At 37.0% G+C, this 22,217-nt stretch overlaps 3 protein-coding genes across 3 annotated transcripts in view; all 3 read left to right on the top strand.

Annotated features, from left to right (window-relative positions):
• Window positions 1-743: 743 nt before the first annotated feature.
• Window positions 744-4,030, top strand: LOC101741099 (uncharacterized). The gene is made up of 5 exons (XM_004923372.4): window positions 744-908; window positions 1,855-1,978; window positions 2,620-2,875; window positions 3,242-3,361; window positions 3,887-4,030. The coding sequence occupies exons 1-5, from the start codon at window positions 836-838 to the stop codon at window positions 4,013-4,015; spliced, it is 702 nt and encodes a 233-aa protein (XP_004923429.1). The 5' UTR covers window positions 744-835; the 3' UTR covers window positions 4,016-4,030.
• A 1,629-nt stretch (window positions 4,031-5,659) lies between these two features.
• On the top strand, window positions 5,660-11,122 carry LOC101746888 (uncharacterized). Its single transcript, XM_004923329.5, has 5 exons — window positions 5,660-5,835; window positions 7,269-7,398; window positions 8,234-8,501; window positions 9,316-9,441; window positions 10,945-11,122. The coding sequence occupies exons 1-5, from the start codon at window positions 5,775-5,777 to the stop codon at window positions 11,059-11,061; spliced, it is 702 nt and encodes a 233-aa protein (XP_004923386.1). The 5' UTR covers window positions 5,660-5,774; the 3' UTR covers window positions 11,062-11,122.
• A 3,513-nt stretch (window positions 11,123-14,635) lies between these two features.
• Window positions 14,636-22,217, top strand: part of LOC101741238 (eIF-2-alpha kinase GCN2) — a 28,700-nt gene continuing 21,118 nt past the window's right edge. Inside the window, exons 1-8 of the mRNA XM_004923373.5 lie at window positions 14,636-14,883; window positions 15,381-15,547; window positions 16,712-16,847; window positions 17,402-17,518; window positions 17,967-18,115; window positions 19,230-19,375; window positions 20,634-21,147; window positions 21,426-21,548. Of these exons, the coding sequence (XP_004923430.1) occupies window positions 14,830-14,883; window positions 15,381-15,547; window positions 16,712-16,847; window positions 17,402-17,518; window positions 17,967-18,115; window positions 19,230-19,375; window positions 20,634-21,147; window positions 21,426-21,548 (1,406 nt within the window). The 5' untranslated portion in view covers window positions 14,636-14,829. The remainder of the gene's footprint in view (window positions 14,884-15,380; window positions 15,548-16,711; window positions 16,848-17,401; window positions 17,519-17,966; window positions 18,116-19,229; window positions 19,376-20,633; window positions 21,148-21,425; window positions 21,549-22,217) is intronic.

Raw genomic sequence — 22,217 nt, 5'->3', positions numbered from 1 at the left:
GCTAATTGAATTGTTGTACCGAGAGGTCAGCGACCTGACGACATAGAGCTGAAAATCATAAGTCACATTCTGATGAGCTTATATTGGAATACATTTTACCTAGAATTTACAAATCATCAATTCAAATTTTACAAAACAAAATAATTTCTTAAAGGTTGACTCTATCTTAATTTTACTCTACATCTTAATTTTATTAAAGAGCATTCTGGTACAAAGAACATTTTACTGGTGGTAGGACCTCTTGTGAATTCGCACGGATAGGTACCACCACCCTGCCTGTTTCTGCCGTGAAGCAGTAAAGCGTTTCGGTTTGAAGGGTAGGGCAGCCGTTGTTACTATACTGAGACCTTAGAACTCATATCTCAAGGGGGCATGGCGGCATTTACGTCGTAGATGTCCATGGGCTCCAGTAACAATTTAACAGCATCTAAGCATTACAATTTATGGTGATTTAAATAGCATATCACTATGACTATAATTTTTTTATGAAATTTTCATGTTATATTACATGTATAAGCAGATAAAACCTCTTAATCAAAATCAAAATATTTTCATAATTTACACCAAAACTTATATTACTTGTTATTTTTATTCCACCGAATCCCTAATCGTGAGATATATGTGATATATGTGATATGTGTATATGTTTTTATATGTGTTCCTTTAAATTAGTACGTCTACTCTACATAAGAAGTAAATAAAAAATAAATAAAAACGTACATAAAATAATCATTACGTATCTTATCTTTGTCGAAAAGTTATTGTTTGATAACATTCTCCAACCAATTTTGCCTACATTATAAATCTCTATTCTCTTCGTGATCGATGTGATAAAATGGTCAAGTTAAATATTTCTAATTTATTATTGGTGATATTTGCTCTGAACAATATTAGTGTTTATGGTCAAAGTAAGTCTGAATAATTATTTACGCAATGTTGAAATGTTTGTTTAAATCGATTTCATACGTCGATTACAATTTCCAATCAATTCATATACAATCAAACCATGTCATGAAAAATCTGTTCATATTAATTTGTTTGAGATTAAAAGAATATTCTGGGTCTCCAATGAGACAGTTTTAAAGTGCATCAGTTCCCCCATCCTGAAAACCAATATGAGTAATGGATAATATGAGTAACCCATATACGAGCACACGGCCTATTTAATGAAATATTGTCACATTTAATTTCTGCCGTGAAGCAGTAATGCGTTTCGGTTTGAAGAGTGGGGTAGCTACTACTAGAGTACTAAAAAAAACACGTGTGGCACTCGAGGACTGCTGCGGTAAAGCTATTGCATAGTATTTTTTATCAATTTATGCAATTATAATTAGACAATAATAATTTAATATTAAAACAATAATAAAATAAGACCACGCTATATTTATAAACATTAACAAAAGCAAAACATTAACTGTCCCCTTCACACTCATAAGCTAGTCCGCGCGAGAGAGAGATGCGCAGAATTTTCATGATGCGCATGCAGTGCGCCGTCACGCCGCGCGCTTATTCACAAACACTACACGTGTGAATGTGTTGCATGCGAGCTATATGATAGGCGGAGTGGGGATGTTAGGTTTTATTTTCGTTACGTAATTTCTTGATTCGGTCGCCGCACTCAAAGCCCGCGATAAAAGCTACGCAATAGCTTAAAATTTGAGACTTGAGACCAGCCAGATTGCTGTCTTCTCCTGAGGGCTTTCCACCATCCTGGTTTGAAGAATGGTATATCGTAGTATCCGGGTAATACAGTGGAAGTTGATTTCAGAACAGACACTTCGGTGTTATTAAATTCATCATTTAATATCCGACCTTGTACGGTTAATCACTCAGAAGGTACCATAATTATTTCAGTAAACAACGTGAGATTGGTCGACCACGCAGATTATATGATAACAGTAATACAGAAGACAGTAGAAGAATTTGAAAACAGGGAATGGTGTAATTTCAAACTGCCTGACGTCGTTCAGGAAATAAAGTGGGTATTTTAAGAATTTTCCGCGAATATTTTTTTTATTTCTTAGAACACGGATGCCCTTTTGTAGCATCTAACTGACCCGAACATTTTTAACGCGATCTCCAATAACACTGTGAGAAATAGAAATAAATTGCTAACGATTTAAGCAATGATATGTTAGTTTACAATCAGTGAAACAAACTAGTATAAATAAAAAATGCTAATTTTATTTTCCTGCCTAACTTTTCCCCTAATTCATCATGTGTATTACTAATATTGATTATGATAAGTTCAGTTTATTGAGCTAACATGATGCTTACTTATGCCGCAAGACAATCATCATCAGGTAATAGATCAAACTTCGAGCTAACCTTACAATCAGGATCATGCCTCTGATGTCGTCATATTTCCAATTTACTTTGTCACACCTTATAATTGAAAAACTCAGGACTATGGTGTAGCTGTATTTATTGAAAGCAAAGAAAACTATATGTTATACGAAATCGTAATATATCAGGTGGTAATACATTATGTGACCTAATAATATACCAAACAATTAACTGTACAGATTAACTAAATTATAAGACAAAAATACCAAAGATGGCTCTTATTTCATGAATTTTAGTATCACTTTTGTTTATGACCCAATCTTAAATTCGCAGTGAGGTCATTTTCGGACAAGAAACAAAAGGAACAGTTAAGTACGCCAACGGTTTCCTGGTCTCCGTACAGCATTTGGACATAATGCAGTCGACTGTCCAACAATTTTGGAACCGTACACACCCAGGGCTAGTTGAAGTCAGGGGAAGGTTGAGGATGCATGATGTGACAGTAGGGTTTGATGTATTGGCTAACTTGGATGGTGAGCACAGATATTCTGGAACTTATAGGCATCCAATGGTAAATTTCGACTTTACGGTAAGTCTTCTTCTTAATTTTGTTATCATAGCAACGATATTACAGTGTGGTATGTGTTGGAGTGAGGGTTTCGAAATAGGATAAAGCTTAGTGGGCAAGGCAAGTAGTAAGCTGTTACCAAGCTCATCCATATTCATAATAACGGCTAGAAAGAATATCACAAGACATTCTCTGATGTCATCATGTTTCATATTTAAAGACTGGAGTCCTTTAAGTATTTACATCCATTCATTACATTTACCAATGATACCTAATTAGCTATACATAACTAAACTACTTTCTCTCATCTCTTCTTGGAACGACCCTTCCTTTCTTTAAAGTTTTCTTATGGTCACTTATGGTCTTTATTCTGTCTTATCATATTAGGTACAAAAGGATTTAAATATTGACGAGTTGAGTGTGAATGTGATTGGATCGGTACCGAATAGCAATAATTTGGTGCGCTTCCTGCCCGAAGACCGCATAACTGATATTCTGAATACTGTGGTATGATGATTGCAATCATTTATTTATTTATTTTTATTGCTTAGGTGGGTGAATGAGCTCACAGCCCACCTGGTGTTAAGTGGTTACTGGAGGCCCATAGACATCTACAACATAAATGCGCCTCCCACCTTGAGATATAAGTTCTAAGGTCTATATATAAGTTCTAAGGTAGTTACAACGGCTGCCCCACCCTTCAAACTGAAACGCATTACTGCTTCACGGCAGAAATAGGCGGGGTGGTGGTACCTACCCGTGCGGACTCACAAGTGGTCCTACCACCAGTAATTACGCAAATTATAATTTTGCGGGCTTCATTTTTATTACACGATGTTATTCCTTCACCGTGTAAGTCAATCGTGAACATTTGTTGAGTACGTATTTCATTAGAAAAATTGGTACCCGCCCGCGGGATTCGAACGCCGGTGCATCGCTTCGACACGAATGCACCGGACGTCTTATCCTTTAGGCCACAACGACTTCAAATTGCGAAAGGAATTTGTTTTAAACGTACCTCATTGTTTTCAGTACAACAGAGCGTCATCAACGCCAGGGATTGTGGACTGGGCCTTCGAAATCATTCAGCCCATAGCTGATGAAATCGTACAAAACGAAGTACAATTCCCGATCATATGCTACAACTGTCCTGTCAGATAAATCATTGAAAACAAATTTAAATATTTTCATTTTACAATATCCCAGACAACCGCTCAATCAACCGCAATTCCATTTTGAACAGTGGTCGGTAACCTTGTCAACCAAAAGAGCTAAATATAGATAACACACAATTTATTGAATTTTAAATGTTTTAATTGCTAATTTTAATTTTAATTATAATTTTAATTTTACTAACATAGTTCTAAGTAGTAGTCTACTTACAACATATGGACTTGAGAGGGTCTGAATTAAATTAATTTTATTTTATTTATTTAATATTCTCTGCGGAACATTTCGCGGAAGAGCCGTAGCCAAGGATTGAAATAGCCACACATTGCTGTTTAGAACATTACTGATGCTACTCGATGTGAGTCAAGTATACTTTTCACTTTGGAGGCAGCTATGAACGTATTACACGATAAAATAAATGTTTTGTGATTCGATTCTAAATTTATATTAAATCAAATTAATACAAGACATCTCATCATCCCATCAAGACCGCTCGAGAGGACGAGAAGGCATTCCGTCCCATCAAGACCTATCTCTGATCCATAAACTACCAGCCGATTTATAGAGATCACTTGATACGTATGATCTTGAACCAACAAATCCGCGAAAACACTTCAGTATACTACAATACAGTGCTAATTACTACAGTAAATATATCTGGCATTGCACGGGCTATGTCGTTTAGCATCGAAGTACCCGATAGTCAATTATCTTTATGCGATTCATCTAAATCCGTCCAACAATGTTAAATGACTCAGTAGCAAGCACCTAAATATATTATGTACAAGCTTTGATATTTACAGTTTGATATTTTTAATACTTTAGAGTTTTCGTTGAATATTTTTCCTCCCGATCCATTAACGGTGCTTTTAGATACCACAAGCACCGGTCACCGTTCTCATCGAACCTGTCGCTTGCGACGAAGGGCTCAACGAGCGAATTAACATATAGACACAGTCCACTGAGTTTCTCGCCGGATCTTCTTAGTGGGTCGCGTTTCCGATCCGGTGGTAGATTCTACGAAGCACTGATCTTGCTAAGGCCAGTGTTAGCAACACTCCGGTTTGAGCCCCGTGAGCTCACCTATATGTTAGGGCGAAGCTGAATTAACCCCTCAAGGCTATCAGCGTAGGTAGGAAGAAAAAAAAAGAAAATTTTACGAAACGATATTAGTCTTTTATTATTTGCCTCAGAATTCAACGAGTCTTAGCTAATGATTGTGATTTATTATATAAAATCTATGTTTAATTAATTTCCGTCATATAGAATGCAAGGGAATTGTTCTCGGAGCAGAAATAAAAATATTTAGTATTTAAATTTTTAAGCAATTCGCAATTTGATAGTTTTAGAACCTTGACCTCGCATTTCAGTTGATTTTCAATAATTGCGTGCTACCCAAAAACAAAACAGCTTCTTTCCAGAAGACCAACACCGTAATTCGTCATTGTAATTGAGAACTTTCCTTATTACCGTTATTTTAATAATTGTTACACAAAATCATCACAAAAAGTTAAATTTCTTTGTGTATACCACTGAATTATTTTAATAATTTACAGAATCACCTTTCATGATGACCTTTCTATGATTTTACTTTTAATCTTTTTTCTATCGATCATTACGTGTTAATATTACATTACTATCAGAATACTTTGATAACGTATCGTAATAAATTGATCGAAGGAGCACGGAGATTTGTTTTTAAAATTAATTAGTTATAATTCAAATTGAATTATTATTTGATTAATACAAAATGATTTCTAGTTTAGTGCTAATACTGGCTTTGTCGTATGCTTCCGGGCAAAACAATCTAGGTGAGTTTTCCATTGCTTCTTTCTTGATACAAAATACAAAGATTTTATGAGCTATATTTTTAGATGTATGTTTTACATCATCATGAATTTATTGGACTTAGGTAGTTGATATGGCTGTGAACAACAGAGCTGAGGCTCCATTGTTTTTCTAGACGTTTCCTACGTAACATTTTGCAAAGTCTGAAGCGTAAACCTACAAAAACTTTGAAATAAATGTAAATACAAATATTTTGGTTGGCTTTTATGTTTTTAATCTGTAACTTCTTTAACTCTATTAAATATGATTTGAAATTCGATTAATCGAAAATGACACAGCTCAATGAAACAGAAATATCAAAGGAAAAGCGACTCTAATACGAGACAAATATACTTCTTTATGTTTTAGCCTGCAGGAGAATGAGTATGTATTAATATTTGAATGTTTTTAATTTTATTTGACTATCGGCAATGGGTAGACAAGTAACCGCTCATCTAGTACAAATAGTTATCGGAGGTCATGGATAAATATCTATGGTTGTTGCAAAGTACGAGCGCGTGTGGCCTTTATTTGTAGTTGTAATCGTAGATACACATTTTCGTTAGTGTGAGTACCCGACGAAGCGGTCAGTAGCGAGTGAGCCATCGCTCGAGCCACATGTACTTATTGCTTCCACATTGCTACTGTTTACGAAGTACGGTTGGTTAGTTACTAATAACGATGTGGTTCGTTTTTATTTTGATACTATTTATTTTATTTTGACCTAATAAGTAAATTTTTTGATTTGCTTAAAATATAAAAGTGGGTGAAGTCGATAACTTGAATTAATGAAGTTTTGGTTACTAATTGTATGTGCTCTCACACCTACATTGACGCGTATACAGATTGATCACTCACACAATTAGGGGCGGCGCGCAGCCGTACTTTGCAACAATTGTACTATCCTGTACATCCCGTCATTGCAAGAGGAGCGCATGAAATATTTAGGACAGAAATACTCTCTACTAATAAAAGCATTAGGCTTAACATACTGAATACGACTATCAAGAGTTTCCATCGAATAATTTCAATCAAACCTGTTGCTGTAGCTAAAAAAAGCGATTTGTAGCTAAAATAAGTGCTAACAGTTATCTGTTTTGTTACAATTACTTCTAACTGTTTAACTTTTCACGAGGTTGACCCGCGACTTGCTAAATGTCGCGGGAATCCGCCGGATGCGGTCGGCGCAAAACCTGTCATTGTGGCGAAACTTGGAACGTTGTGGGAGGCATAAGTTCAGCAGTGAGCCTCTGTGCGTTGATGATTAAGTTTTGAAATTGAAGTATCATCACTCTATTTTTAACACAGCTGACATTTGGCAAGTAATCGTCCAAGTGAATGTGAAAGATTTGTTTCTTTATGTGATTTTGAATCTTATGACAATTTACGTATAATTGAAAATAAAACTACGTCCTAGTTGTCGACACCAGGGCGAGAGTGCAGCATCACACAGAATACTACACAAAACTTATTCAAAAGCTAGTTTATGAGTTGGAAAAACGTGGCTTCTGCAATTTGAAATTGAATGACGTAATTATAGAACATAAGTAAGTATTATTTTATTTGCCGATGCTTACAATGTCATATGCCGACTATTACTGCATACGTAATCGATAATTAAGTTTTTTAACAAATAATTTTAACAAGAAAACATACTATAACAAAATAAAATGAGTAAATAAGACAATGTAGTCGAAATGAATTAAATATTCGTTATTTTGAGGATAACTCAAGAACATATTGTTCAAATCTTGATAAAACTTACACATGGGAAACGGTAGTTATCAAATGAAAAAAAAAAGAATCATCAAAATCAATCTACCTGGAAAAAAGTTATGTTTCAAGTTTCTTCAATCGAATCGAGAACGTCCTCCTATTATGAAGTCAGTTTTAGAAGAAGTCAGTACTGGTGGTAGGACCTCTTGTGAGTCCGCACTGGTAGGTACCACCACCCCGCCTATTTCTGCCGTGAAGCAGTAATGCGTTTCGGTTTGAAGGGCGGGGGCAGCCGTTGTAACAATACTGAGACCTTAGAACTTATATCTCTTAAGGTGGATGGCGGCATTAACGTCGTAGATGTCTATGGGCTCCGGTAACAACTTAACACCAGGTGGGCTGTGAGCTCGTCCACCCATCTAAGCAATAAAAAAAAGTAAAAAAATTATGTCTAGTAATTTTTTACGTCTTCGCGTGTCATAATAATAAAATTAATAAAATTAAAACAACTTTTACGGCTTAACCTCGCGTTTACTACATCTATTTTATTTCTCTTATTTCCTATACCCGACTAAGCTTGGCACGGAGCTATATTTTATCTGTGCTACAGCACTATTTAAACACGTCAAACAACAATCGACTTATCGATCGATTAATCGATTTCAGTGAACAACTCTACAACTTCCTGGTATCCGGAAACGCGACTTACACTAACGGGTTTCTAGTGTCCATAGAGAAGATAGATGTCACGAATATGGAACAGAGAGTCACCAGGGATATTGTGAATGGGGCGAGCGTTCCTACGGCGTTAGTTCGCGGAAGATTGAATTTAAGGGACGTGAAAGTTGGCTTCGATGTTGATGCGCACATCAATGATGAACTTAGGCACTATACCGGAGCTTTTACACACATACTAGTCCAATACGAATTGAATGTAAGTAAAGCTATCTATGATCCACTTTTTTGTAGAAATAAACGCTTCTGTAGAACTATCGTCCTCGAAAATCAAACCTATTATAATAAACTTATTGGAGGAAGTGAGAAGATGAAAGGGCTTAGTTTCCACAGCCGTTAGTTAGTGTGTGTTCTGGTTGGAAAGGTGACGCTGTACTATACAATTGAGGCTCAAATCTAAAGATGAGTGGTGATGACGTCAATGGACCCCGGTATACAATTACCAATAACTAAGTAACAAAAAAAAGTATATAGAAATGCATTGCGTCCAATCCGATTGGCAATTGAAACTTGCATTCAAACGGTAAACAGTCGCCGTCGCTCTAAGCACTTCATTTCAGATCCTGCCGATCCACTATCGGTACCTCAAGCATCGATCACCGTTCACGTCGAACCCGTCACTTACGACGAAGGGCTCGGCGAACAAATTAACCCTTAGACACAGCCTAGTTTTCCGCCGGATCTTCTCAGTGGGTTGCGTCACCGATCCAGTGGTTGATTCTGCTAAGCACTGCTCTTGCTAGGGCTAGTGTTAGCAACGTCCTCAAATTAGAACCCCGTGAGCTCACCTACTGGTTTGGCGAAGCTGGCCGAATAACTCGAGGTTACTAGCAAAGAAGAGAAAAAAAAAACATAAATGACTTATATATATCTGTAACTCGCAGTGACTCTTTCGTTATCACAGCGTTTTTAACGATAGAACAGACGAGCCCGCCTTTGATATTCAGGATATCGGAATAAATCTACGTCACAACGCAAATTCCACCACCTTTGAGAAATAATTTTATCTTCAGGTCCACAAGAATTTGGTGTCTGGGGAACTTCATACTTCTATGAGGCTGTTGAGTCTGATGCCCAGTGCTACAGTCCGGATGGACTACATGCCAACGGACAGCATCACCGAAGCTTTGTCGAGACGTGTAAGTGCTCTTCGATAATCCACACAAAAAGGAGGTTCTCGTAGAAAGAAAAAGATGATAGTGTTTTAATTTGAAGCTAAAGAGAAAATGCACTATACCGGTTGATGTGCAAAAAAAGTTTCCGAAAACAAAGACGGCGCTACCGATCCCTTTTTTTCAGGCCGGGGACCGAATGTCCTACGAGGTCCCCGCGCGCCCCTTAAGCCCTAAGTATGAGGAACTGGTCCGCGTCACGCGAAATGTGTCAGTATAGTGTCTCAGGGGAATATGAAGTGTTTTGGGATAGCCTATGTTACTCTCTTAACAAAATTTTGAGCCTCCACGAGTAGCACTAATACCACCCTGCCTATTTCTGCCATGAATCAGTAATGAGTTTCGGTTTGAATGGTGGCACACATTGTACTGTAAAAACAGATATTTGGACTCATTTCTCAAGATGGGTGGTGGCATTAGCGTTGTTGATGTCTATGAGCTCCGATGACCACTTAAGACCAGGTGGCCCGCGAGTGCGGTAGGTAGCGGCTTGGCTCTGCCCCTGGCATTGTTGAAGTCCATGGGCGACGGTAACCACTCACCATCTGGTGGGCCGTATGCTCGTCTGCCCACAAGGGCAATAAAAAAAAAGAGTTCGTCCACCTATCTTAGCTAATAAATAAAAAATATAGATTATGACTTTTAAAGAGAGTATAGACACGTAATAGCACCAATAATAAAAAAAACAAAAAGTACTAATAAACGTAGTTTACTGTCGTTTCAGCTTCGGAGTCAGTCTTCTTCCACCCTGTCTACAGTAATAAAGTCGATTTATTATAGCTTATTGATTTATTATTGCACTAAATAACTGTAACGTTGGCATTTTGAGACACGATACTCCAATTCTATCGAACAGTGTTCTTAGCGCGAGGTTTTTAACATTATCGATAGTGTAAAAGTTAACTCAAATTATCTGTGTGTAGTTGGAAAGTTTGCCTACGTTTGCCGCTAGGCGCGCTGTTCAAACTGCATGCACTTTGAGTTAACTTTTACGCTATCGAGAAAGTTACAACACTCGCACTAAGCACTGATCTACATTACACACAAAAAAGACAGAATACCGTCATCAACTCGTGAAGACTTATTTATAATATGTGCTTTTTTATTTTTTTATTGCTTACATGGGTGGACGAGCTCACAGCCCAACTGATGTAAAGAGGTTACTGGAGCCCATAGACATCTACAACGTAAATGCGCCACCCACCTTGAGATATAAGTTCTAAGGTCTCAGTATAGTTACAACGGCTGCCCCGCCCTTCAAACCGAAACGCATTACTGCTTCACTGTAGTAATAAGTAGGGTGGTGGTACCTACCCGAACGGACTCACAATAAATCCTACCACCAGTAAGCTTGCGTTGTCTAAACACACTTTCAGAGTCCAAACAAGAATGTGGAAAAGGAACTACTTATATATTTAATTTTGAAATTCGCTTTATTCACATAATAATTTGTGTTCATCGAATTTTCAGTTCGTACCAAGCATGAACAGGAATAGCGCTGAAAACTGGGGAACACATTTCGCTTCGATATTGTTGGAGAAGGCGAAAAATAAAATACCGTTCCCAAATGTTTGCTTTAATTGTTAAATCATAAGTACAGTTTCATATAAATAGATAAAGGAATAAATGATACGAAAAGTACACAAAACCTAGTGTTTTTATTTTTCCTTTAAAATAGTCTTAACTATACTAATTAGAAATCTACACTAGTTTTTACGGATGTTCCATTATAACTACTGAACCATGAATCCGATTGACTTGAAACTTGGTATCCATGTAGAAAATACATGTACATAATGGATAGGCTAATATTTATATGAGTGTTGGACTCCCTACACCAGTTGCGGGGACGTTAATGATGAGAATCTTTGTGGGGGTGAGAAATAATAATCTTAATTTTAAATACCCAGCGAAACGGACGGATACAGCTAGTCTATATATAAAGATAAATTTACACCGACATAATAAGACCGGCTAGCAAAAACTATCGTGTGAGGCCGTATAGAAAAAGGCCCGATTTTTGCTTGTGCCTATATCACGGATCGTTGATAACTCTGAATTTACGGAGAAAGTTAGTGCTCAGATTTCTGTATTCGTATCTTCCATTAGGAGTGCTCAGAAATGGTCCCAAGATTCTCGTTTACAATTGCAGTAGGTACCTGTCATTGGTGCAGCGCTCATTTCTGCAACTTCATCAACTATGTGTTTTACGTCATCGTTTTTAAAACGCATTATCTGGCTTTGAAATGAGCTCCCTCCGTAGCGTTTCCCGAGCTAGGTATAGCACGACCTTCTTCAAAATAAATTTGATAAGAGAGTCGTCTATTATCAAAGGTGGCAATCTGTGCATTTGGACAAGAAAATGTTATTGATATGTCAATACAGATTGATTTGAATATAATCGTCTCCTTCAAAGAATACGGTTCAAAAACTGCATTAAACAAAGGTTAATACTTAACCTGTTATTTATCTAAGATGTCGTTCAGAAGAGTTTTGTGACTGCCAATGGAATACAAAGTCAATAATTCGTTTTTCTGATTTACCAATAATTGTCCAAAAGTCACATTGCCGGCTTTGATAATAGTCGACTCAAGAGTACTCAGCGGTAGGAAGCGGCTTGATTGTGTTCCTGACTTTGCTATTCTCAATGAGAGACGGTAACAGCTTTGCATAAAGTGGGCTTTTGGCCCGTATTATGGAAATTTAAAATCAGGGATCCAGTAACCACTTAAATCAGATTGGCGGTGAGGTAAGTGCCCGAAAATACTTTAACTTTAATAATATATTTGAAACTTTTTTTTCGTACCTAAGCTGTTAGCCTTAGAGGCTATGCCAATGTCATCAAGCGATTAGGTGAGCACACGGTGCTCTAACCTGAGGACGTTGCTAATACCAACCCTAGCAAGAGCCGTGCTTCGCAGAATCTATCACCGGAACGAAAATGCGACCCACTGAGAAAATCCGGCGAGAAACTCAGTTGGCTGTGTCTGTGGGTTAATTTAGTCGCAAGCGTCGGGTTCGGCAAGGGCGGTGACCGGTGCTTGAGGTAGCTAAAAGCACCGTTAGTGGATCGGAAGGATCCGAGATGACGTGTAGTTAAACTTTAAGTAATCTGTATACTAAACTCTGTTATTTATCGACGTAGATGCTCACAAAATGATGTAATTAATGTATGTGTACTCTTGAAAAGTAATGGATTACATTAGATGAGACAAAACATATTTAGGTGCCATTTTTTCTAAATAATAAACTTCTAGGTGATGATTAAAATAGCACATTCATTAGATTTATTTCTCCTTATGTTTCGTTATTTGAGCAATCTCGTAAAGGAAATATATTGAAACTCGCGATTAGCAAGTAGCAAATAAATACGACAAATTCTAACTACTGGTGGTAGGACCTCTTGTGAGTCCGCACGGGTAGGTACCACCACCCTGCCCATTTCTGCCGCGAAGCAGTGATGCGTTTCGGTTTGAAGGGTGGGGCAGCCGTTGTAACTATACTGAGACCTTAGAACTTATATCTCAAGGTGGGTGGCGCATTTACGTTGTAGATGTATATGGGCTCCAGTAACCACTTAACACCAGGTGGACTGTGAGCTCATCCACCCATTTAAGCAATAGAATAAAAAAAATCCTAGAGCCTTCATCTCCTCGCTTCGGTTTCCTCAATACTTAGGGTCGTGACCACTTTCATAGTCTCTTTCAAAAACTTACCTAAGTCCTCAATAAAATTCTGATGGTCGTCAGGCTATATTTCAACTTTCATTCTAAAAACATATCGGATAATTTTTAAAACAAAATTATAGATGTATACATTATTTTCCTGTTTTCCGTTTTAATGATCAAAACTAACCTTAAACTTTTTAACGGGAAAAGGAGAAGTGAAGTTATGTTATTGTTTTATTTTATTGATTTAGTATTCCTTCTGGTTTAAATAGGCAAAAAGAAATGTGAAAAAATGAAACAAATCCACTCGAAGTGGCTTCTCAGGTTCTTCCAATAAGTCCACTGAAAAATCGTCAGTAAATAACAAATATTTTACGAAGACCTCAGTAATAATTCATGCTATCTCATCTTGTTTCATTTACCACTTCGATAAAGCGGCATGACACGAGAACCATCTCATCGTGGCCGCCGGTAACTAATTCCCGATCCTGCGGAAATAATGGAAAGCAGTCGACGTCGCCCCAAACACGTCATTTCGGATCCTCCCGATCCAATAACGGTGCTTTTAGGTACCTCAAGCACCGGTCATCGTTCTCGTCGAGCCCGTCGCTTGTGACGAAGGGTTCGACGAGTACATTAACCCTCAGACACAGCCCACTGAGTTTCTCGACGGATCTTCTCAGTGGGTCGCGTTTCCGATCCGGTGGTAGATTCTGCGAAGCACGGCTCTAGCTAGGGTTCGTGTTAGCAACGTCATCAGGTTTGAGCCCCGTGAGCTCACCTACTAGTTAAGGCGACGCTGTTATAGCCTCTCAAGGCTATCAGCTCAGGTAGGAAAAAAAAAGTTTCATTTAGATTCATCCCAATTGATTAATGCCGCAAATTAATCAAATTCGCCTCATTTCGCATGTTTCAGCATTGAAGAACTTTTCAAACTTGACACTGGCAACAACAGCGTCGAAAGAAGCTAGATCATAAATATTAACGTTTTATGAGCTAGATGTTATATTAAGTGTATAATCTATGGGTATGTAGGTACAAAAAGAAAGAAAAGGACTTTTGGGCGGGAACGCGAGGAGTGAAGTTGTGTGATTTGTTTTATTTTGTCTATATAGTGTTTCTTCAGGTTTAAATGTGTAATAATGGTGGTTTATTAACTGTTTAATATATGTGAAAGTGCACAAATATGGGAAAATGAAACAAAGCCGCTGGACGTAACTTCTCGGGATCCTCCAAAAAGTCCACTGAAAAAATTTTAGTAAATGACCACCATTTTACTGAGATTATATTTCATCCCATATCATCTCATTTCATTTCATTTAATTTCATCCCAGTTGATTAATATCTCAAATTAATCATCTTCATATTATTTCACTCCATAATATCATTTTTCATAAAAATATGAATGTACATTAAAATAAGACATGACTTAAAGGTCTCAGAGGTCATAAAATCCCTTAAAAAAAAAACCTATCAACTTGACAGTGGTAAACGTCAGTCAACATCATAGATAATACATTTATGCTCAACATAAACATTAAACAAATATTTCAAGACGACCTAAGTGCACTTAATTTAAATACGTAGGACACAAAATAGAACGAAAATGTAAAGTTATTACAGAAGAGATGCGGTTATGATCTTAAAATTGTTGTATTGTTAATCAAGGACAGCTGTGAGGCCAATAATGGCTGAAGAGAGCTACGAGGAGAGACAAAATAATGAGCTAACCGCCTTACAGGTTATATTTTGTTGAGACAATGCCTTAATTTCGCCATTTAATTAGGCAATATGGCATATTGTAGTTGTATTATCTAAATTACGAGAAACCAAACTAGAAGTCTTTAAAAGTTTTGTAGGTTTTAAACCATTGTTTAGTTGTTTTAATTCTACCTCCTTCAGAGTTTTCTTAGAGCCACATCAATTATTTAATGCTGTTTGTATAGTTATTATTTATATGATAATGATAATATTCTAACAATATTTCATATAAAATAAACACAGAATTAATATGTAGTGTTGGTAATAAAATAAAAAAAAGTATATTTCCTGCGGAGCAGTAAAAAGAAGCCTTTCTATTCTTTGTAATAGACCACAGCTGAAACTGTTTTTACTGCATGACTTTTTATTTATTAAGTAGTAAACTGAATTTTGGCTACACAAATCTTACAGATAATTTTGTATTCCATGTTATATTTTATGGTGTTTATTGTATTTGTCAATATAAATACTTCACAGGCTATATATGGTGATGCTGTTATTGATAATCGCGAAAACATTGCTTGGAAAGTATGGCGTCCGCTCGATATAATGTTGACGTTGAATCCACTTCACAACTCAGATATACAAGGTGTTCACTGCTCTGTAACATTGCATTTAAAATGTTGCAATAATTATCCTGACAAGTAAGTAACAATATACATAAAAAGAAAATACTATAATAATACCAATCCTGATATCCATTTGGGGCAGGCCTATACCCAACAGTGGATGTCTGTAGATTGAAAGGTAGACAGAAAAGCTAGATGATATCCATTGATTATGTTCAAGCTCAGACTAGAGGAAGTTTCTAGTTAAATCTATTGCTAGAACTAGATTTTGCTAGCACCTTAGTAGATATAACATACTATTAAAATATATCTGGTGGTTTTTACAAGTCATAGACATAATTAAAACAACTTCTATAATTTTATCTCACATTTATTACTTTGGTTAAATTATTTTTATTGTATTATATTAGTTTTGAATCATTTACAGTTTCTATGGACAACAGTAGTGGTAATACAGAAAATATTATACCATAAAATTGATGCTAATTATAAAAAAAAACTGCTATTTTCTAACATTTAATGTTACTCTTACATTACTACTACATTAAACATATCGACGCTTGAAAGTCAAACGTGACTACGTGACAATAACTGCTTTGTATATAAATGATAGGCAATAACCATATTCGATGCGCAAAAAATATATATTTCTAGGTCTATTAAAATCATTTCAATCCTACAGCTAGATTTGTTAAAATAGAATTTTTTTCAGGTATTTCAACTTTAAATTAGTCTACTGTACAGTTCACGCATTGTCGCTTAGTTATGTTTGCCTTTCAAGCGTCGATATATTTAATTATATTAAAATACTTAGTGTCAAGAATCAAAATAAAGAAATGGTACTTAAAAGGGGTATACTTCAAAAGGAAGAATCACCTTATTAAAGGATGCTCCCTAATCCACACAAGGATGGATTCAAACTATGGATATACTATTAAACAACTATAACATACATATTCTAGTAGAACACTCTGAAGTGCACCTCTTAGTATGAACTATTTCTGCCGTGAAGCAGTAATGCGTTTCGGTTTGAAGGGTGGGGCAGCCGTTGTAACTATACTGAGACCTTAGAACTTATATCTGAAGGTGGTTGGCGCATTTACGTTGTAGATGTCTATGGGCTCCAGTAACCAGTTAATACCAGGTGGGCTGTGAGCTCGTCCACTCATCTAAGCAATAAAAAAAAGCTCATAGCAATAACCTAAAAGTTTTCTGTTGTATTTGAAAATTATATTTCAGGCCACCAAGTCTAGCCATACACAAGATGCATGGATTATCCACAGACAATGCCACCAAATTATTGGCTGAATTGGAGACATTGTCACATCAATTGTGTGGTGAAGTTATGATATTCCAACTAGCCCAGCATGCACAGGTAAAGTATATGTCATATGACCGACAATATTATCAAACGCTTGTCTACATGTTGTGGGTTTGATGCAGGAATCGGAACAAGAAGTTTCTTAATAAATTTTTTTTTTCTCGAGATGTTATGAGCAGACCCACCCTCTGGTACCCGCTTAGCGTTGAATTTTTGCCACATATTGTATATATGCATTATATTATAGATACACAATCATTTTAAAAATATGATGTTAAAAGTTGAACTGAGTCGACTATTATCAAAGCCGGCAATGTGACTTTAGGACAATTATTGGTAAATCAGAAAAACGAATTATTGACTTTGTATTCCATTGGCAGTCACAAAACTCTTCTGAACGACATCTTAGATAAATAACAGGTTAAGTATTAACCTTTATTTAATGCATGTTTTGAACTGTATTCTTTGAAGGAGACGATTATATTCAAATCAATCTGTATTGACATATCAATAAAAATTTGTTGTCCAAATGCACAGATTGCCACCTTTGATAATAGACGACTCAACTGTAAGAAAAGATTGTAAAATTATTACTTTAAAATTTACAGCAATTTCTGCACGATCACAATAAGCCTATATTGTCGTTTTACGATGAAATGCTGAAGCAGAAGAATGAAATGGAGAAACTGAAACTTCATGATTTACAAACCAAAGAGGAGGAAGAAGTAATATATATTTACTTACTAATTTTATTTGTACAAACTTCTCAAAGTAAATAAATAGTTAACAAAGTTTGTAAACACCTGGCACACTACACAGACGACTGTTATCATAACCAAGAGCTAGGTAGACTAAGACCTAGAATTATCACTAAGGAAGTAGTCTACATAGTATTTTTTGACATGTCAATTAATTTTAATTGAAAGCTGATATATAGCTTAATTAGATTGCGAAGCTGTAATAGACACTCGGTTTATAAGACGTCTATGTCTACATAATATAATTAAAGCTACAAACCGGTCTCTGAAAGCTGATGGCGAGATCCACATTTTGGTCTCTTTCGACTCTGGTAACTGACTACTAAAAGGGCTATCAGCTCGTTTGTTGGTTAAGAAAAATAACATTAAAAAATTGTAAAAGCTCTATGAACTAATAAAATTTTTTCCTAATCAGCGCCAAAAAATCAAAGATGAGATACAACGTCGTCAGGAGATACTCAAAGGTGCCGGAAGACAGCGTGTCCGAGTCTCCAGCCTCTGCCATGATAACAGCACGGAACAGGACTGCACTGATGAAAAGGTGGATGCACCAGAGCTTGTATTGTGAGATTTTTTTGTTTATATAATTTTTTTTTAACTGCATAGACGACGAAGAAGTTCACGACCCACCTTGTGTGCTTGGTGCGAGTTTTTTAACTTAGCTCATTCCCGATCCTGCGGACAGAATGGAAAGTAGTCGACGTCGCCCAAAACACGTCATCTCGGATCCTCCCGATCCACTAACGGTGCTTCTAGGTACTTCAAGCACCGGTCATCGTTCTCGTCGAACCCGTCGCTTGCGACGAAGGGCTCGACGAGTAAATTAACTCTCAGACACAGCCCACTGAGTTTCTCGCCGGATCTTCTCAGTGGGTCGCGTTTCCGATCCGGTGGTAGATTCTGCGAAGCACGACTCTTGCTAGGGTTCGTGTTAGCATCGTCGTCAGGATTGAGCCCCGTGAGCTCACCTACTAGTTACGGTTACGCTGGAATAGCCTCTCTAGGCTACCAGCTTAGGTAGGAGAAAAAAAAAATTAACTTAGCTTCCCTTCGTTTGCCGCTAGGGGCGCTGTTCCAACTCCATACTGAGGTGACTTTCACGCGATCTAGAAGTTAAAAAACTCGCACTAAGCACACAGGTGACATGTCATTTCGGATCCTCTCGATCCACTAACGGTGTTTTTAGGTACCTCAAGCACCGGTCACCGTTTGAACCCACAGACACAGCCCACTAAGTTTCTCGCCGGATCTGAGTGGCTCGCGTTTCCGATCCAGTGGTAGATTTTGCGAAGCACTGCACTTGCTATGGTTAGTGTTAGCAACGTCGTCATGTCTGAGCTCCGAGAGATCTCCAACTTGTTATGTTACGCTGACATAGCATCTCAAGGCTATCGGCTTAAGTCACACGTCGTGAATGGCGTTATCTTGCTAGACTTTGGGTCTGTCTCAATTGTATAGTAATTACTCAAATTACATTTCATGATTTTTTGACATTCTTGGAAATTTATTCATTACGACTAAAATAATGAAACGTAAAAATTATTTTTTGTCAGCGACCTTGACACATCGCACCCTGTGCGTAATACGATTTAGGAAAACGTCATGGACGCACAGACTAAAAAAAAAAACTTGTGATGGCCCCACCAAATTACACGTCATTTTATTTGTTGTTTCTCAGCTATGCGGACGATAAAATGTCGCCAGTAAAGAAATCAACACGTCTTCGAAACATGGAGGTTCCGTGCACGTGTAACACGCGAGGAGTGCAAGTGCTCAGAGTGACGCAACGGAACAACAAGAAGGTTTACATAGGGAGCTGTTTAGGTAGATAATTTTTGGAATCTGTAGTAGGTGTAAATGTGCATAGACCTGCGCCATATTGTGACGAAAAAAATAGGTAAAGTCAGTAAAAAAGGTAGGATTTTTTTAAATATTAATTTATAAACCAAATCTTCGAGCTTGCCGATTCCACTCATCCCCAATGCTTGAGTAATCATCGTCGCCCATCCATAGATTGTAGGGCCCGACAGTGTTGCAGCCGTGATTTTTAAATAAATAGGTTTTCTTTTTGATATCATCTAAATTCATGTTTAATTTACCTCGAGCAGTAGTCAACATATCAAGGAAATTAAGGCTGTGTGTAAGACTCATTACAACAAACATATTAATGAGTCTTCATTATTAGATAAATAATTAATTAAAAAATAGAATAAAAAAATATTTTTCTGTTGCTGTCCATACTTTTTTATCGAAGTTTGACAGATCACGGTCATTGACTATTGACGTGCACATTAATAATTATTTGAAACGGTCTACGGTTTTCTAAAATCGGTGGCGTAGATACACGGATCGTTTGGAGCCTCTGGGTCTGCGGAGGGACTTCGGTTCCCTCTGTATTTTGTACCGCATGTTCCATGGGGAGTGCTCTGAGGAATTGTTCGAGATGATACCAACGTCTCCTTTTTACCATCGCACCGCCCGCCACCGGAGTAGAGTTCATCCATACTACCTGGAGCCACTACGTTCATCCACAGTGCGTTTCCAGAGATCTTTTTTGCCACGTACCATCCGGCTATGGAATGAGCTCCCCTCCACGGTGTTTCCCGAGCGCTATGACATGTCCTTCTTCAAACGAGGCTTGTGGAGAGTATTAAGCGGTAGGCAGAGGCTTGGCTTTGCCCTTGGCATTGCTGAAGTCCATATGCGACGGTAACCACTCACCATCAGGTGGGCCGTATGCTCGTCTGACTACAAAGGCAATAAAAAAAAAAAAAAAAACACCGCCCGATGCCCGTGGTATATTCCCAAAATATAAGAAATCACTGCAATAGTCACCCAATAGCATTACCAATATCGTTTGCGTATTAATTAAAACATTAATTTATATTTTTTTATTTTTGTTGTTAATGCACTGTCGATTGCACCTATAATTGAGGTGACATCTGTCATGAACTTTTGTCAGTTGATCACTTTGTTGGTGCAACTTAATAAATAAATAAAGAATAAAATTAAACCATATATTTTTAATTATATCTACGACCCATATAACCTATGAGTACAAGTCTACATTAATTCTTGACAGGACATTCATCGACCGGCGCGACAACATATCTAGCGATAGACGACGACACAGGGGAAAGTCTTATCGCAAAGAAGTGGAGCATCCCACCGGCTTCAGACTTCCAAACGAGAAACAAACAGCTTACATCGATACAGCAAGACGTGAAGTCGCTTGCCCGACTCAGCAACGCCTCCTTGATCCCATACGTTGCAATGGAGATGTGTAAAGAAGTAAACAAACGAACGTCAAAACAGTGCATTTATATATTCAGAAGTTTCGTTCTAGGGACGTCCTTGAAGAATCTAGTGAAAAAGTTGAGTGGTTTCAGTGATTGCTTTGAGGTTTTGGGCCTCTTGAGACATGTGGCTGACGGTGTTTTGAGTGCGTTAAACGAATTGCATGCAGCGAATATAATACATAGGGATGTTAGAAGTGAAAATGTATTCGTCGATGACGTTGGCCAAGTGAAGTTGGTTGGTGCTAGCTTGGACACCAGGTTGGCTGAAATGTTGGACAATGATAACTATTGTGATAAGTAAGTTTTATTTACTGTGTTATTATAATATCATTTCTGGACTAGAATAAATGTTTTTAATCCCACAAATTGGATTACAGTGCCCGGGTAAATACTGGCATTCTGCCTATTCTTACCACACAGGATATACATTTCAGCTAGAATATTTAAAATACAATGATCATTATTATGTCCAGTTTGTCCTATGGTAATTAAATCAAGCATTGTCTCTGTATACACTGGAACACCTAGTTCTATGAACAGCTCTAAAATTATTCTTAATACCTAATCTTTCATAGGCAAACCCCAGCCCAAGATATCTATGCGACCGGACAACTTCTGTTATCCATTGTTTGCAAAGAAAAATCGTATACAGAAATACCGCAGGAGCTCCCTTGCGTGGCAAAAGACTTCATATCCAGGTAAGTGTGAATAGAAACAAATAAATAGAAAAAAACATTTACATGCATTTAAATGAAACTTAAGTGTTAAACCACTTTCTTCATTCGATTAGGAGTATTCTTTTAAAGATTTTAAATCTGTAGTTCATCTGTAATAAAGTTTAAATTCCATTGACAACTGAACCTTCGAGCATTTATAAGGGATTTCAATTCCTTCAAAAAAAATCACTATTATTAACGTTAAAATCTCTAAGTAAAGTCTAACAATTCAAATATTGTTAATGAAAATTAGCTATTAGTAAATTGTTTATGTTAACCTCAAATAGCCTCACTTGTAACTGGTGTACTGATTATTTATATCTCTTTGGTTCCCACACTACAGGAAATTGCAGTCTGCGATTGGTCCCCCATTATCTATATATTTATAAATGAAATAGTGACGTAAAAGTTAAAATATGCAAATCATGTTTGTTTTTCATTTATACATATAAATAAAATTACAGTGTCTGTTTGTAATATTGAAATAACCGCTTTTTACTACATGCATATGAATATATAAAATATTAATATACGGTACATACACCAAAATAACATTTTTTACAATTTTTGTCTGTCTATCTGTCTGTTTGTTCCGGCTAATCTCTGGAACGGCTGGACCGATTTTGATGAGACTTTCACTAATAGGTAACT

This window comes from Bombyx mori, chromosome 25, assembly GCF_030269925.1.
Source record: "Bombyx mori chromosome 25, ASM3026992v2".
NCBI lineage: Eukaryota > Metazoa > Arthropoda > Insecta > Lepidoptera > Bombycidae > Bombyx > Bombyx mori.
This window is presented reverse-complemented; position numbering and strand designations above follow the sequence as displayed.